We start from the raw sequence: 18,121 nt of genomic DNA on the forward strand, positions 1-18,121 counted from the left end.
AACATATTTGTTTGCAGTTTTCAATTTAGTTTTACAAAAGTTAACATGATGAAACTGTAAGTATACATCAGTGAAAGGACCTTATAGTTGGATAAGTTCTGATTCTGTGTCCTCATATGCAAAATCTTATCACTTAGAAGACAAATGCCAGTCACTAGAATATTTCAAAGAGACTCCCAGATTGGGAAGTAAGGGCTGAAAATACATCTCTGTATTCTGATGGAATTTTTTGTTTTCTGTCTTTTGTATCATTGTTTTCCTGTCTCACTAATGGATTGCTGGAAACAATACAATTGATTTTGTAACACTGAGTGCATTTCAATTTTTAGCCACCATCTCTAACGATGACTCTGGGGTGCCATCTTATTTTATAAAAATTACTAATAATATTTTTCTTACTCCAAAATATGGTTGGTGATTCAATCAATGTCATTGCCTTGAGTTTGTCCATCTGTTTCCGTCAACACAGAAGTCAAGGTGAGATGTTGTAAAAGAATTTGAGTGTTCTTAACTGTTCTTTGTTTCATCATGTATATTCTGATAAATGCTAGCTTTTTCTTTATATATGATCCTCATGTGGTTCTGACAATAAAGATTAAATTCAATGTCCTAAGAACTTCATAAAGAGTTCTAATTGAGGGTTCCTGGATTCCGCTGAGACTAGTCTATGCAGGTGAGAGTGTGGACTACAGAAACTATCAGCTTCTGGGAAAGGCCCTGTTTTGGGCATTCATCTTCTGCCAGGAGGCAGATCTGAATGCCAGATATCTGTGCACCTTCCCTACAAGAGGAGAGCTTGCCTGCAGACAGTGCTCTAACCACTGAAACACAGAAGAGATCTAGTCTCCCAGGTCTGATGATAGAAGCTAACAGAATCATGAGAGGAACAAGCTCTAACCAGAGACAACTATAACAACTAACTCCAGAGATTACCATATGGCAAAAGGCAAATGAAAGAATCTTACTAACAGAAAACAAGAACACTCACCATCATCAGAACCCAACACTACCACCTCAGCCAGTCCTGGGCACCCCAACACACCTGAAAAGCTAGACCTGTATTTAAAAGGATATCTCATGATGATGGTAGAGGACATCAAGAAGGACTTTAATAACTCACTTAAAGAATTACAGGAGAATAGTGCTAAAGAGTTACAAGTCCTTAAAGAAAAACAGGAAAACACAACCAAACAGGTAGAAGTCCTTAAAGAAAAGACAGGAAAACACAACCAAACAGGTAGAAGTCCTTAAAGAAAAAACAGGAAAACACATCCAAAAAGGTTATGGAAATGAACAAAACCATACTAGACCTAAAAAGGGAAGTAGACACAATAAAGAAAACCCAAAGTGATGCAACGCTGGAGATAGAAACCCTAGGAAAGAAATCTGGAAATATAGATGCAAGCATCAGCAACAGAATACAAGAGATGGAAGAGAGAATCTCAGGTGCAGAAGATTCAATAGAGAACATCGGCTCAACAATCAAAGAAAATGGAAAATGCAAAAAGATCCTAACTCAAAACATCCAGGAAATCCAGGACACAATGAGAAGACCAAACCTATGGATAATAGCAGTAGATGAGAAAGAAGATTTTCAACTTAAAGGGCCAGCAAATATCTTCAACAAAATTAAACAAGAAAACTTCCCAAATCTAAAGAAAGAGATGCCCATGAACATACAAGAAGCCTACAAACTCCAAATATACTGGACCAGAAAAGAAATTCCTCCTGACACATAATAATCAGAACAACAAATGCATTAAATAAAGATAGAATATTAAAAGCAGTAAGGGAAAACGTTAAAGTAACATATAAAGGCAAGCCTATCAGAATTACACCAGATTTTTCACCAGAGACTATGAAAGCCAAAAGATCCTGGACAGATGTTATACAGACACTAAGAGAACACAAATGCCAGCCCAGGCTACGATACCCAGCCAAACTCTCAATTACCGTACATGGAGAAACCAAAGTATCCCATGACAAAACCAAATTCACACATTATCTTTCCATGAATCCAGCCGTTCAAAGGATAATAACAGAAAAAAACCAACACACTCATGGAAACCATGTGCTAGAAAAAGCAAGAAAATAATCCTTCAACAAACCCAAAAGAAGACAGCCACAAGAACATAATGCCAACTCTAACAACAAAAATAATAGGAAGCAACAATTACTTTTCCTTAATATCTCTTAACATCAATGGACACAATCCCCCCGCCAAAAAAAGGCATAGACTAACAGACTGGCTACTCAAACAGGACCCAACATTTTGCTGCTTACAGGAAACCCATCTTAGGGAAAAGGACAAACACTACTTCAGAATAAAAGGCTGGAAAACAATTTTCCAAACAAATATTCTGAAGAAACAAGCTGGAGTAGCCATTCTAATATCGAATAAAATTGACTTCCAACCAAAAGTTATCAAAAAAGACAAGGAGGGGCACTTCATACTCGTCAAAGGTAAAATCCTCCAAGAGGAACTATCAACTCTGAATATCTATGCTCCAAATGCAAAGGCAGCCAAATTCATTAAAGAAACTTTAGTAATGCTCAAAGCACACATTACACCTCACACAGTAATAGTGGGAGACTTCAACACAGCACTGTCATCAATGGACAGATCATTGAAACAGAAACTAAACAGGGACAAAGTGAACTAACAGAAGTTATGACACAAATGGATTTAACAGATATCTAAAGAACATTTTATCCTAAAACAAAACGATATACCTTCTATTCAGTACCTATGGCACCTTCTCCAAAACTGACTGTATAATTGGTCAAAAAACAGGCCTCAAAAGATACAAAAATATTGAAATTGTCCCATGTATCCCATCAGATCACAATGGACTAAGGCTGATCTTCAGTAACAACATAAATAATAGAAAGCCAACATTCACATAGAAACTGAACAACACTCTACTCAGTGATAATTTGGTCAAGGAAGAAATAAAAAAAGAAATTAGAGTTTTTAGAGTTTAATGAAAATGAAGCCGCAACAAACCAAAACTTATGGGACACTATGAAAGCATTTCTAAGAGGAAAACTCATAGCTCTGAGTGCCTCCAAAAGAAACTAGAGAGAGCACACACTAGCGGCCTGACAACACACCTAAAAGCTCTAGAACAAAAGGAAACAAATTCACCCAAGAGGAGTAGACAGCAGGAAAAAATCAAACAGAGGGATGAAATCAACCAAGTGGAAACAAGAAGAACTATTCAAAAAATCAACCAAACAAGGAGCTGGTTCTTTGAGAAAATCAACAAAATAGATAAACCCTTAGCTAGACTAACTAGAGGGCACAAGGACAGCATCCTAATTAACAAAATCAGAAATGAAAAGGGAGACATAACAACAGATCATGAAGAAATCCAAAACACCATCAGATCCTTCTACAAATGGCCATACTCAACAAAACTAGAAAACCAGGATGAAATGAACAAATTTCTAGACAGATACCAGGTAATAAAGTTAAATCAGGATTTATATCCCTTATAGAAATAGAAGCAGTCATTAATGGTCTCCCAACCAAAAAAAGCCCAGGACCACATGGGTTTAGTGCAGAATTCTATCAGACCTTCAAAGAAGATCTAATTCCAGTTCTACACAAACTATTCCACAAAATAGAAACAGAAGGTACTCTACCCAATTCATTCTATGAAGCCACAATTACTCTGATACCTAAACCACTGAAAGACCCAACAAAAATAGAGAACTTCAGACCAATTTCTCTTATGAATATCAATGCAAAATACTCAATAAAATTCTTGCTAACCGAATCCAAGAACACATCAAAACAATCATTCATCCTGACCAAGTAGGTTTCATTCCAGAGATGCAGGGAAGGTTTAATATTTAGAAATCCATTATATAAACAAACTCAAAGACAAAAAACACATGATCAGCTCGGTAGATGCGGAGAAAACATTTGACAAAATAAAACACCCATTCATTATAAAAGTCTTGGAAAAATCAGGAATACAAGGCCTATATCTAAACATGATAAAAGCAATCTACAGCAAACCAGTAGCCAACATCAAAGTATATGGTGAGAAGCTGGAAGCAATCCTACTAAAATCAGGGACTAGACAAGGCTGCCATTTTTCTCCCTACTTATTTAAAATTGCACTTGAAGTCCTAGCCAGAGCAATTCGACAGCAAACAGAGAACAAGGGGATACAAATTAGAAAGGAAGAAGGCAAAGTATCACTTTTTGCAGATGATATGATAGTATATATAAGTGACCCTAAAAATTCCACCAGAGAACTCCTAAACCTGATAAACATCTTCAAGGAAGTAGCTGGATATAAAATTAACTCAAACCAGTCAATGACCATTCTCTACACAAAGGATAAACAGGCTGAGAAAGAAGTTAGGGAAACAACACCCTTCTCAATAGTCACAAATAATATAAAATGCCTTGGCATGACTCTAACTAAGGAAGTGAAAGATCTGTATGATAAGAACTTCAAGTTTCTAAAGAAAGAAATTAAAGAAGATCTTAGAAAATAGAAAGATCTCTCGTGCCCATGGATTGGCAGGATCAATATATTAAAAATGGCTATCTTACCAAAAGCAATCTAAAGATTCGATGCAATCCTCATCAAAATTCCAACTCAATTCTTCAACAAATTAGAAAGGGCAATCTGCATATTCATCTGGAATAACAAAAAACCTAGGATAGCAAAAACTCTTCTCAAGGATAAAAGAACCTCTGGTGGAATCACCATGCCTGACCTAAAGCTTTACTACAGAGCAATTGTGATCAAAACTGCATGGTACTGGTATAGCAACAGACAAGTACACCAATGGAATAGAATTGAAGACCCAGAAATGAACCCACACACCTATGGTCACTTAATCTTTGACAAGGGAGCTAAAGCCATCCAGTGGAAAAAAAGACAGCATTTTCAACAAATGATGCTGGCATAACTGGAAGTTATCATCTAAACCAATGCAAATTGATCGATTCCTATCTCCTTGTACTAAGGTCAAATCTAACTGGATCAAGGAACTCCACATAAAACCAGAGACACTGAAACTTATAGAGGAGAAAGTAGGGAAAAGCCTCGAAGATATGGGTACAGGGGAAAAATTCCTGAATAGAACATCAATGGCTTGTGCTGTAAGATCGAGAATCAATAAATGGGACCTCATAAAATTGCAAAGCTTCTGCAAAGCAAAAGACACCGTCAATAAGACAAAAAGTCCACCAACAGATTGGGAAAGGATCTTTACCTATCCCAAATCGGATAGGGGACTAATATCCAATGTATATAAAGAACTCAAGAAGGTGGATTCCAGAAAATCAAATAACCCCATTAAAAATGGGGCTCAGAGCTGAACAAAGAATTCTCACCTGAGGAATACTGAATGGCTGAGAAGCACCTGAAAAAATGTTCAACATCCTTAATCATCAGGGAAATGCAAATCAAAACAACCCTGAGATTCCACTTCACTCCAGTCAGAATGGCTAAGATTAAAAATTCAGGTGACAGCAGATGCTGGCGAGGATGTGTAGAAAGAGGAACACTCCTCCATTGTTGGTGGGATTGCAAGCTTGTACAACCACTCTGGAAATCAGTCTGACGGTTCCTCCGAAAATTGGACATAGTACTACCGGAGGATCCCGCAATACCTCTTCTGGGCATATATCCAGAAGATGTACCAACCGGTAAGAAGGACACATGCTCCACTATGTTCATAGCAGCCTTATTTATAATAGCCAGAAGCTGGAAAGAACCCAGATGCCCCTCAACAGAGGAATGGATACAGAAAATGTGGTACATTTTCACAATGGAATACTACTCAGCTATTAAAAAAAATGAATTTATGAAATTCCTAGGCAAATGGATGGACCTGGAGGGCATCATCCTGAGTGAGGTAACACAATCACAAAGGAACTCGCACAATATGTACTCACTGTTAAGAGAATATTAGCCCAGAAACTTAGGATACCCAAGATATAAGATACAATTTACTAAACGCATGAAACTCAAGAACGAAGACCAAAGTGTGGACACTTTGCCCCTTCCTAGAAATGGGAACAAAACACCCCTGGAAGGAGTTACAGAGACAAAATTTGGAGCTGTGACGAAAGGATTGACCATCTAGTGATTGCCATATCTAGGGATCCATCCCATAATCAGCTTCCAAACTCTGACACCATTGCATACACTAGCAAGATTTTGCTGAAAGGACCCAGATATAGCTGTCTCTTGTGAGACTATGCCGGGGCCTAGCAAACACAGAAGTGGATGCTCACAGTCAGCTATTGGATGGATCACAAGGCCCCCAATGGAGGAGCTAGAGAAATTATCCAAGGAGCTAAAGGGGTCAGCAACCCGATAGGTGGAACAACAATATGAACTAACCAGTACCCCGGAGCTCTTGTCTCTAGCTGCATATGTATCAAAAGATGGCCTAGTCGGCCATCACTGCAAAGAGAGGCCCATTGGACTTGCAAACTTTATATGCCCCAGTACAGGGGAATGCCAGGGCCAAAAAGGGGGAGTGGGTGGGTAGGGGATTTGGGGGGTGGGTATGGGGGACCTTTGGGATAGCATTGAAAATGTAAACGAGGAAAATACCTAATTTTTAAAAAAGGAAAAAAAAGAAATTAAAATTAAAATTTGGATTTCTTTAAAAAAAAAAAAAAAAAAAGTCCTAACCCTAAACATCCAGGAAATCCAGGACACAATGAGAAGGGCAAACTTAAGGATAAAAGGTATTGAAAAGAGTTAAGGTTCCCAACTTAAAAGACCAGTAAATATCTTCAACAAATTTATAGAGAAAAGATTCCCTAACCTAAAGAAAGAGATGCCCATGAATATACAAGAAGCCTACAGAACTCAGAACTCCAAATACACTGGACAAGAAAAGAAATTCCTCCCATCACATAATAATCAAGACACCAAACTGCACTAAACAAAGAAAGAATATTAAAAGCAGTAAGGGAAAAAGGTCAAGTAACATATAAAGGCAGGCCTATCACAATTACACAAGACTTCTCTCCAGAGACTATTAAAACTAGAAGATCCTGGACAGATCTCATACAAACCCTAAGAGAACACAAATGCCAACCCAGACTACTATACCTAACAATACTCTCAATTACTATATGTATAAAACCCAATATATTCCAGGACAAAACCAAATTTACACAATAACTTTCTACAAATCCAGCCCTACAAAGGATAATAGATGGAAAATGCCAACACAAGGAGGAAAATTACACACTGGAAAAAGCAAGAAACTAATCTTTCAACAAACCCAATAGATGCAAATCAAAACAACCCTGAGATTCCACCTCACACCAGTCAGAATGGTTAAGATCAAAAACTCATGTGACAACAGATGTTTGCAAGGTAGGGGAGAAAGAGGAATGTTCCTCCATTACTGGTGGGATTGCAAGCTGGTTCAACCACTCTAGAAATCAATTTGGGGGTTCTTCAGAAAATAGACATAGACAAAGTACTATGTGAGGATGAAACAATACTACTCCTGGGCATGTATCCAGAAGATGCTCCAACATGTAATAAGGACACATGCTCCACTATTTTCATAGCAGCCTTATTTATAATAGCCAGAACTGGAAAGAACCCAGATGTCTCTCAACAAAGGAATGGATGCAGAAAATGTGGTACATTTTGGAGTACTACTGAGCTATTAAAAACAATGAATCTATGAAATTCTTAAGCAAATTGATGTAACTAGAAAATATCATCCTGAATGAAGTAACCCAATACAAAAGAACATACATGAGGTAACCCAATACAAAAGAACATACATGGTATGCACCAGATGCTCAGAATACCCAAGTTACAATTCACAGACCACATGAAGCTGAAGAAGAAGGAAGACCAAAGTGTGGGTGTTTCAGTCCTTCTTAAAAGGGGGAACAAAATAACCATGGAAAGATCTACAGAGACAAAGTGTGGAACAGAGACTGAAAGAAAGGCCATTCAGAGACTGCCCCACCTGGGGATCCATTCCATATACAGTCACAAATCCCAGGCACTATTGTGGATGCCAACAAGTGCTTGCTGACAGGAGCCTGATATAGCTGTCTCCTGAGAAGCTCAACCAATGCCTGACAAATTCATAGGTGGGTGCTCTGGGCCAAACATTGGACTGAGCACAGGTTCCCCAAAGGAGGAACTAGAGAAAGAACCCAAGGAACTGAATGGGTTTGCAACCCCATAGGAGGAACAACAATATGAATTAGCCAGTACCCTCAGAGCTCCCAGAGACTAAACCACCAACCAAAGAGTACACATGGTGGGACTCATGGCTCCAGCTGCATATGTAGCATTGTTGATTATCAATGGGAGGAGAGTCCCTTGGTCCTATGAAGGCTCTATGCTCCTGTGTAAGGGAATGCCAGGGCCAGGAAGTGTTAGTGAGTTGGTTGATGATCAGGGGAAGGAGGATGGGACAGGGGGTTTTTTGAGGCAAAACCAGGAAAGGAGATAACATTTGAAATGTAAATAAAGAAAATATCGAATTAAAAAAAAAGGGAAAAGGGGGAAATACAACACAAATGAAACAAGAAAGGGGCAATTTGGTATGTGAAATTAATTGGGTGCATTTGATTTCCTGTTGAGAAATGTTTATGAGTATAAAATATCCTCAGATAGTGCTATCTGAACTTGAAGTTATTGCTGGGTTTATAATAGTACTTTTTCCCAGTACACTTCATTTCAAGTTACTTGCATTGAGTTCAACTAAGACCAATGATTTCTAGTGAAGATAAAGATGTCACATTTTCCTAAAAGGGTTCCAAAAGCACTGGGATCCAAAAGTTAGTACTTCACATGGTTTTGTTTAGGAGATCCCAGAGAAGACTAACTGCATCCAAAATGACAAACAAACTTCCTTCCAGAACTCTTTCACATGAGACTTCAATATTCATGGCACACTATCTTCTAGTCAGCCATCAGGGATCATGAAACTGAAGAACTTCTCCAAACACATTGTCTCTTTGGATACATTTGCAAGAAACTCATCAGTGTCTTTAATAATAATCAACAGGAAATTTTTCAGAAATGTCTTTGGCTCCCAAAGGTAGTGCAATTATCACAACTGTAGGTGATATGAAAATTGTAGTTTTGAAGAGAGTTGAGGTCAAAGGTCTCTGAAATACTATCTAAGGGCTGTGCTGACCCCTCTTCCATAGTTTTTGCTGTCATTCCACGAGCTGCACACTGAGTTGAAAGTTCTACAGACTGAAAAATTTCAGGTGAGATTCTTGTTTTTCATCCTCAAAAGCAGTGAAATCATGTAACAAAGGTCTGGTAAATGTCCACCTCTGGAAAATAGATTCTTGGTAGAAACAGAAGCCTTGTGACTTTGTTAATGATCAGGAAGACTTTATAGACTGCAGACCAAATTACTAAGGAAAAGTGATTGTCTCTGACCTATACTAATTTGTATACTATCACATTATGCAGCAAAAGTGTAACAAAATCCTCTTTCAGGCTACCTACTGAAAACTGTAAAATCTAGTAATTTTACCTGATTTTGAAGGTGTTTCAGGTTAATTCCCTCATTCAGGTTTCCATTTATTGTACATATAGAGTAATTTTGCAGTGTGACAATCTAAAATTTTGGAAAATGACTTTGTGTTTACAAATAAACCTTAGAAATGGATTTATAAAACTCATCTAATCTTAGGAAGAAGCCAAGATTGGGACTTGCCAGGGAAGTAACATTTCTAGACAGCACTACATCTATGACTGGGCAGGAGCTTTATCTGTCAAAACAATCATAAGGTGACTACTGAGACTGTATTCTCTCTTGAACTTGAAAATATTGTGTTAAAGTCAAGGTGACAATGTCATTGTGAATCTGGTAGAATTCTGGTCTAGCATGAGTACAGTTTCTGTCATTTCCCCTACTTTAGTGATATGCTGACTGCACGGGCATCTCACAATGGGTTTTCCACTTTTCATAACTGAAGTTTCCAGAATATAAAGCCTTATACATAGCAGGAAAGAGTTTAAACTTAGGTGACACCCATAGCACATATTTATAACATTCCTTTTAAATATGTAGTTGATAAGATTTCATATTTTATAGATTACATATGCATATATATTTTCACTTAGGTGTCATTTATAAGTCTTGATTTATTACTAATAGTTTGACTTGACATGGGCCTTAGTAAATAAACCTTCAAAACAGAAATTAATTACAACTTAAAGTCCTTCTGTTTGTTGGTATTCTTTTTCTATGTGCAGGGGAGTTTTGTGTTCAGGTGTGTATGGACTTTTATGAGACTGTAGAGTCAGAATGAAATTAGAGTTGTAGTTCCTGAGACAGTTTTTAATCTTGTTCTTTATGAGACATGGCCTCTTACTCACCTGAAATCCTCAGATTATATTACAATTTCCTGTAAGTCTGCTCCAGGAATCTCACCAATTCTGCCCCTTCTCTAGTGTTCGAATGATTATTATAGGTTCACACTTCCAGAGTTTTTAAACATAAAGTCCATATATTTTTGAATAAAATCACATGCTTATATTTGTACAAGAAATGATATTAGTTACTAAATTCAGAACTACTGGTATCCCTGAGTGATTGCTAACATTTGCACTTATTATATTAGAACACACTAACAAGCCTTTTTAGAATTAAAAACTAATTACATTAGCTGTTCCTGTTTTAACCTTAGAAACAAAATGGAAATTTGAAAACAAAACATCATTTTAATGTTTCACTGAAAAATTTTGACAATCAATAAATCTCTATTTATTACTTTATTAAATAAAAAAATAAATTCTCCCATAGAAACAATTCCAAATGCACACATTTTCTAATTAATTTCATAAAAATCAATGTATGCTAATATAATTATTATTTTAATATATTGGCTTTTATAATATTATACTTCAAATAGAAGAGAAAGTTTTAAATATGTCCATAATCATCTAGCTATTTCCTCCCCCAGTGTATTTATTAAAATTTCTAACAGAGCCAGCTCTTCAATTTGCTTTGTATTTGCTTCTGAGAAAGTTCAGCTCTTCAATCTTCATTTCCACAACTGGCTGAATGAATACAATATATCTTGAATGTCAGAGCAGTAGGACAGCAAAAAGCAGCCCTGATGTCTAACCCATTCCTCTCAGTTCAATTTTAAGAAACAACAAATGAGATAAATATAGTTTGTAAATAAGAATCTAAAAATCTTGCTGTATGTTGGTGTACATAACTTTCTTTAATTATTTTATTTTTAAATTTAAGAAGACATGAGTAGTTTTAAAATCAAATGTGATTCTGTTTCTCGTTTTAAACTTTTCTCTCCTACATTACATATGGAACACAATTCCAAGTCCTTCCACTTCTCCATGTCCTACCCTCACTTCTCCTCTGGAAAGAAAAAAAGGGGGTCTTTCAGGGATATTCTGTGAACATTGTCTAATAAGACATAAAAAGACTGGGCAAAAAAATCCTTATATAACAGCTGGATAGGGCAACACAATATGAGGAAAAGGGTGCACAAGATCAGGCAAAAGGGTAAGAGATATCCTTTACTTCCTTTTCTGAAAGTGCCACAAGAACACCAAGCTATTACACCTCATAAGAAGTGTATATGTGAAGACATAGCTCATATTCATACAAGTTCATACAGCCACGTACATTCATGCCTGTGGCTTCATTTCTGTGAGACCATTTGAGTCCTGTTTAGTTGATTGTGTTGCCTATATTCTCCTCAGGTCTTCCACCCTTCTGATCCTACAATCCTTCCACTCCCTTTTGTGTTCATCCATGCAGTGTCAGAAGTGGGCTCCCTCTTGTGCTATGAGTCTCTTGTTTGACCAGTCATGGAGGGTGGGGGGGCTACTTGCATAATTCTGTGCTACCATTGCTTCAGCATGCTTGTAGGCAGAACAGATTGCATATTAAAATGTTTTGTTAGGTTGATACCCTAGTACCACTGCTAGGAGCCTTGCCTAGTTACCGAAGATTTAGATTTTTTAATGAGAATGTGTGTGTTGAACTCAAGTTCTCATTCTTCTAAGGCAAAAACTGAACAGTTTAACTATCTCCATTGTACACTACGGTCTTATGGAAAAGATGAAATCTTGGGTGTTTTTTTTTCTCTTTCTTGTATCATGTCTTCCATCTCAACTCTGATTGAGAGTTTAGGTCTTATATATTATTCTTAAGAACATGATGCATTTTACTGCTATACATAGTCTTCAAGGTGGCTCAAAAACCTTGTCATTCATGTGTTAAAACAAATATGTCCATGAATTTGACTAACTCTTTATGTCTTCACTGAACATAATTGATAGACACCTCATTATGAACACACAAATCAAGAAACTGTGCATTGTCTTGATCTTTCCATCTCAGGACAATTGAAACACTGATACGGGATGATTGTTGTACATTCAAGACTATCCTGCATTATTAAGCAAGTCACACACATACACACATTCACCATATCACCAAAACTAAGACATTAACTAGATTTTTTTTCATTTAAATGAACACATCCAAAATAGAGTACTGTTGACTAATTAGCAAGAGTAGAAGCAAATAGAGGTAGGTTCCTGTCTCTTCTAAGCTTGGAAAGAACAGTACCCTGCTTCCATGTTAATAGTTGCATAATTTGATATCAGAGCAGGATATCTTACATTTTCTAAGTGTTTTTTTATGCATTTGAGTGTTAAGTGTTGTGAATTCATTGCTCATTTCATTTACATTGCTACATAGGATAAAACTGCATAAACATCAGTAAATTGCTATCCTGATAAAGTACAAATTTGAATCTTGCTTTCAATGCAAGTCAGTGACTTGGTTTCCAGTCATTCATTGCAAGCAAATTCTGGACATTGTATATAAAGTTTACTTCTTAAATGCTAGGTTTTCAAGATGAAAGTATATCACTCTTTCACCTTTTTTCTTTAATTAATTTTACATTCTGATTGAAGACCCCCCTTTGACCTGTCCTCCCAGTCCCAAACATACAGGTGCCCCCCCCCCCCCCACTTTTGGGTACTACCCAGTCCTACAACATCCAGGACATCCACTAAGTACATCCTCTCCAACTGAGGCCCAACCATGCAGTCCAGTTAGGGAAAGGGGAGCCAATGGTAGGAAACAGAGTCAGAGACAGCCCCCTCCAATTGTTAAAGAACCCAAGTGAAGACCAAGCTGCACATATGCTCCAAATATAACACAGATTCTTTATCACATACACTGAAAAGAAAAAAGTAAAGACGAGTTATAATTGCAAAACAAATAAAATGAGATTTGATGATTTATTAGTCAATTGCCTTGTTTAAATATTGGTTTGAGCAAGCAAAGACAGAAAAATCAACTGCCATGCTGTTATGACAAAGAAAACTGAAGAAATGTTCAGTAAGTTGCCTGTAAGTATTCTGAAGGTGTTTAGAAAGTACCTTTTTACACATGTACAAGCAAATATTTACTAGTAGAATTACACTATTTTTTTCCATTTGCTTCAAAATAGTGTGCGAAAACTGACAACAGACACCAAAAGATGGCTCTTGATGGCTGATGGTGGGACTTGGTCCTGGACATGAAATTCATTTTACTATTCTGTGTACTTTTTTTTTGGATATTTTATTTATTTACATTTCAAATGTTATCCCCTTTCCCTATTTCCCCCCTAGAAACCCCCTACCCCAACCCCTCCTGCTTCTATGAGTGTGTGCCCCCACCCACCCACTTCTGTCTCCCCACCCTAGCATTCCCCTACACTGGGGCATTGAGCCTTCAAGTGATATCATCTTGAGTGTGGTAACACAATCACAAAAGAGCTCACATGGTATACAGTCACTGATAAGTGGATATTAGCCGAAAAGCCCAGAATACCCAACATATGATTTACAGACCACATGAAGCTCAAGAAGAAGGAAGACCATAATGTGGGTGCTTCGGTCCTCCTTAGAAGGGATAACAAAATACTCATGGAAGCAAATACGGAGAGAAAGTGTGGAACAGAGAATGAAGGAAAGGGCATCTAGTGACTGCCCCACTTGGAGATGCATCCAATATTCAGTCACCAAAGACAGACACTATTGTGGATGCCAAGAAGCACAAGCTGACTGGAGCCTGAAATAGCTGTATCCTGAAAGGCTCTGCCAGAGCCTCACATATACAGCAGCAGATGCTCCCAGCCAATCATTGAACTGATCACAGAGTCCCCAATGAAGGAGTTAGAGAAAAGACTGAAGGAACTGAAAGGGTTTGCAACTCCATAGGAAGAGCAACAATATCAACCAACCAGAGCTACCAGGGTCTAAATCACCAACCAAGGAGTACACCTGGAGGGGCCCATGGCTCCAGCCTCTTACACCTTTTAACAACCTTTAATTTGGGAAATTAATTTGGGACATTTGTGAAGCAATGTGAACTCCATAGCCAGGATTCTTGTTTCATTGACATGTGTACCAAAAGTTACTCTTTCATATGATTTTTTTTCTTCACCTTTCTCCTGCTATTCAGATGCTAGATGATGCCAGGTAATGGATTAGATAGAAACACTGTACTTTCTTCCATTATATATTCTGTTTTGAGCACTACCCTTTTCTAACTAATCTCTGTTGGAATCATTTACTTATTTTCTCTCCATTGTGTTAGGTACAATTCCTTATGCAGAGTATGCATCCTCCACCCACTCTTCTCATCCTAATTCTGTATTACCATTTCTACATGTGTGTGGGGGGGAGTGATATTTAAAGAGTTAGCTCTTAAGGTAACACCTAATTTATCATTTCCGTCTAATGGTTAGTAGGACTTAAAACACATAATCATCAGAGTAGGAAACATGTTCTTTCCTTCTCTAGCACTGTCAGTTTTAATGTTAATATTGATATGAGAGTGTCATTTCCAATAGATTTCTTCCTTGAAGAAGATGATGAGAGAATGCTTCTGCAATGTGGGTGGGTTTGTAGAACTGAGCATTCTTTCATTTTGAGCTCACATGTCACTTTTTCTACCAGGATAACTTTGCCCTATCCTTAATGTTAACATTTTATAAATATATAAAATTTATGGAATTTACTCCATAAACATGTGCATTTGAAGACTTCACCAGTTCACATTGGAATTTGTTGGTATTTCAATAACTGTAGGAGGTAATGCAGACAGTATTTTGTTCTGCCGACCATCTTGGGTTTTTGATCTTCAGCTAATGTGATTCTTGTACATTTGTTAAAACATGTGCATAGTACCATTTCAGATACAAAAATGTAACCATCATTTGAAGCATGAGAAGTGTTTGGTGGCATATATTGAAGTCAGTTTTTCTCAGTCATAATATGGATGCCAGGAATTTGGGAACAGGAATAATATATCTGTTACAGAGTACAGTTGGGATTCTAGGAAACACCTTTCTCCTTTCCTACTACTTGATTATTTATTATAAGAAACACAAACGAAAGCCCACAGATTTGATTATTATGCATCTGATCATAGTGAATATCTTGATCATGCTCTCGAAAGGAATGTCTATCACAATGGGAGCTTTGGGGTTGAAACTTTTCTTTGATGATTGGAGCTATCAATTTTTTATGTATGTTTTAAGGGTTTTCAGGAGTATGTCCATTGTCACCATCTGCCTCTTGAGTGTCTTCCAGACCATCACTATCATCCCAAGAAACTCCTGTTGGAAGAATATTAGAGTCAAATCTCCAAAGAATATTAGTCTCTGCATTTCTCTCTGCTGGGTCTTGTACATCTTCATAAATGTTATTTTCCCTTTGTACATGTCCATAACATTTACTGGGAAAAACAAAACAAAGGATACAAATTTCAAACTCTATACTATTGTAGGATATGACAAAAACACAGTTTCCTTATATATAACTTTCTTTGTGTTTCCTGAAATTCTGTTCTCTGGTCTCATCACCTGGTCAGGTAGCTCAGTGATTGTCATTCTGTATAGGCACAAACAGCAAGTTCAATACGTCCGCAGTACTCATGCTTCCCCTAGCAGCACCCCTGAATCCAGAGCCATTCAGAGCATCCTGGTCCTAGTTTCCATCTTTATGGCTTTTTATACACTCTCTGCCATCTTACATGCTTACAATGCTCTATTTCACAGTTCAAATTGGTGGCTAATGACTTTCGCAAACATTATATCTTTATGTATTCCCACTTCAATCCCTTTTGTACTTATGAGTCAATCATCCCCTCTCTCCAAACTCTGCTTCCTCTAGGAAAAGTATACAAAACATGTTAATACTTTGAATGCTTTTGAAGAGTCCAGTTTAAAAAAAAACAGCCATGCTTTGGAGAAGACATTATACAGGCAAATGCCTTTATAAGTTAAATCATAATGGTTATTTAGGTTACTTCAGCTAGTGGGACTTTTTTCCAAGATTAGCAAAATTGTGTTGATCTGGGGATTTTGACACTTTAATTGACACATTTCCCAGCATTTTTTTTTTGTCCAGGCTTTCTTGATGAGAACAGTCTCAATATGTTTTAGCAAATCATCTCCACTTTTGCTAACAGGTGGGTGGATACATAGCATACTAAATGCTCTGTACATTTTCTATGTGTTCTAACTAAGCTTTACTCCATAGGCCCAAGACTAAGTAACCACAAATACTGGTTAAATGCTGGTAAATTTTTACCATAGAAAGCCTTGTTCAGTTCACATATACTCCAGGACATGAAGGATCCAAACACTTCTTGAGCCTGTGCTCCATATGACCTTGCCTGCAGCTGCTCTAGATGTATGCATCCCTGTATGCCATGAGTTTTATAATAGCTATACTACACCATATATCAAAGTAAAAATGATACATCTTATAGAAACTCAATAAAAACATGACTGAGCAAGAGTAAAGGTATTGACCAAAGGCTGATTATTGGAGATTTACAGTGTTGTATTTACATCTTAGGGACCTCTTCTATCTATGTAATAATCAATTCAGCACTACTCTTTTTAGATTAATCAAGAGAGTGTTTCTCCTATATGCTTCTACCCCAATGATGTAATACTCTACTAAGTAAAAGACAATGTACCTTCTGGTCTTTATTATGGGTAGAACAGGGTGATCTGGTTGCATAAAGAACAAAAAAATCCTTGTAGTTTCCATCATTCACTCAGATTTCTAATAGTGTCAAGGATAACATGAGCAATAGCTTAAAGAACAGAGAGAGGGTGACCGTGAACACTAAATATTTGAGACCTTGGGAGATAAAACATTGCAAAAAGACAACACTCTACTCATACATCAGCAAGATCTGACAAGACTTAGGGTACAAGAGCCTAACCTGCATAGTCTCATATCCATGGCCCAATTCTTCTATTTAGTTTCTACTTTGTGATGTTTCCACTGTATCCTAAAAAAGTGTCATCGCAATAGTCAAGACATTTCTATGGGAAAAAAATTCACATTCAGTCTCTCAGTCATTTAAATAGGTTCTATGGGAAAATGATGGGGATTCAAGGGAAGAAAAATGAACAGCAAAGAAGAAATAAGAGTAGTACAATGGGTCTTTGGAATAAAAAGTTCTCATGGGAAAAATGCTGATGTAATGGTGTTACAGTTTATATAGAGTATTTCCAAATATCTGAGAAGTGAGTGCTATGTCCATTGGTGTTTGGCACAGATAAAACAAGAACCACACTAAAATACTTTCACATACTGATGTAAAAAGCAGGGAGAAAAGACATATGAATGTAAGATAATGGAGGTTTCACAAATGACTGAGATGAAAAGAAAAGCCATTCTTGGAATGAATAAAGCAGATATATCAGAAGGATGAAAATATGGGTTTGTGTGCAAAATAAATGAGAGTGGCTACAATGAGGTGAACGATGATGTGACAGAGCAAACATCTAATGCCAAAGGGTATACAAATAAACTGAGTTCTCAAAGAATAAAATAAGTCTCTCAGAAACATACAAAAATCATGTCGCATTCTTTTTTTATGGTTTTAGAGCTTTATTGTAGAGAGGCAGGGGAAACAAGAGAAAGTAGAAGGAGAGAGAGAGACCAGCCATGGTCACATGGAGAGATGGGGCAGGGAAAGAGAGGAGGGCTAGAGAGTAAGAAAGGTGAGGGCTTAAAGAGCTCATGTCACATTCTTAGCCATCAGGTATTACCTTACCAGTGAGAATGGTTTT

General features: G+C 37.2%; 1 protein-coding gene across 1 annotated transcript; it reads left to right on the top strand.

The window, feature by feature from the left end:
• Window positions 1–15,248: 15,248 nt before the first annotated feature.
• On the top strand, window positions 15,249–16,199 carry Vmn1r230 (vomeronasal 1 receptor 230). The gene has a single exon (NM_134197.1). It carries the CDS (start codon window positions 15,249–15,251, stop codon window positions 16,197–16,199), a length of 951 nt encoding a protein of 316 aa, NP_598958.1.
• The last annotated feature ends 1,922 nt before the right edge of the window (window positions 16,200–18,121 follow it).

The sequence above is a fragment of the Mus musculus genome, chromosome 17, assembly GCF_000001635.26.
Source record: "Mus musculus strain C57BL/6J chromosome 17, GRCm38.p6 C57BL/6J".
Classification (NCBI taxonomy): domain Eukaryota; kingdom Metazoa; phylum Chordata; class Mammalia; order Rodentia; family Muridae; genus Mus; species Mus musculus.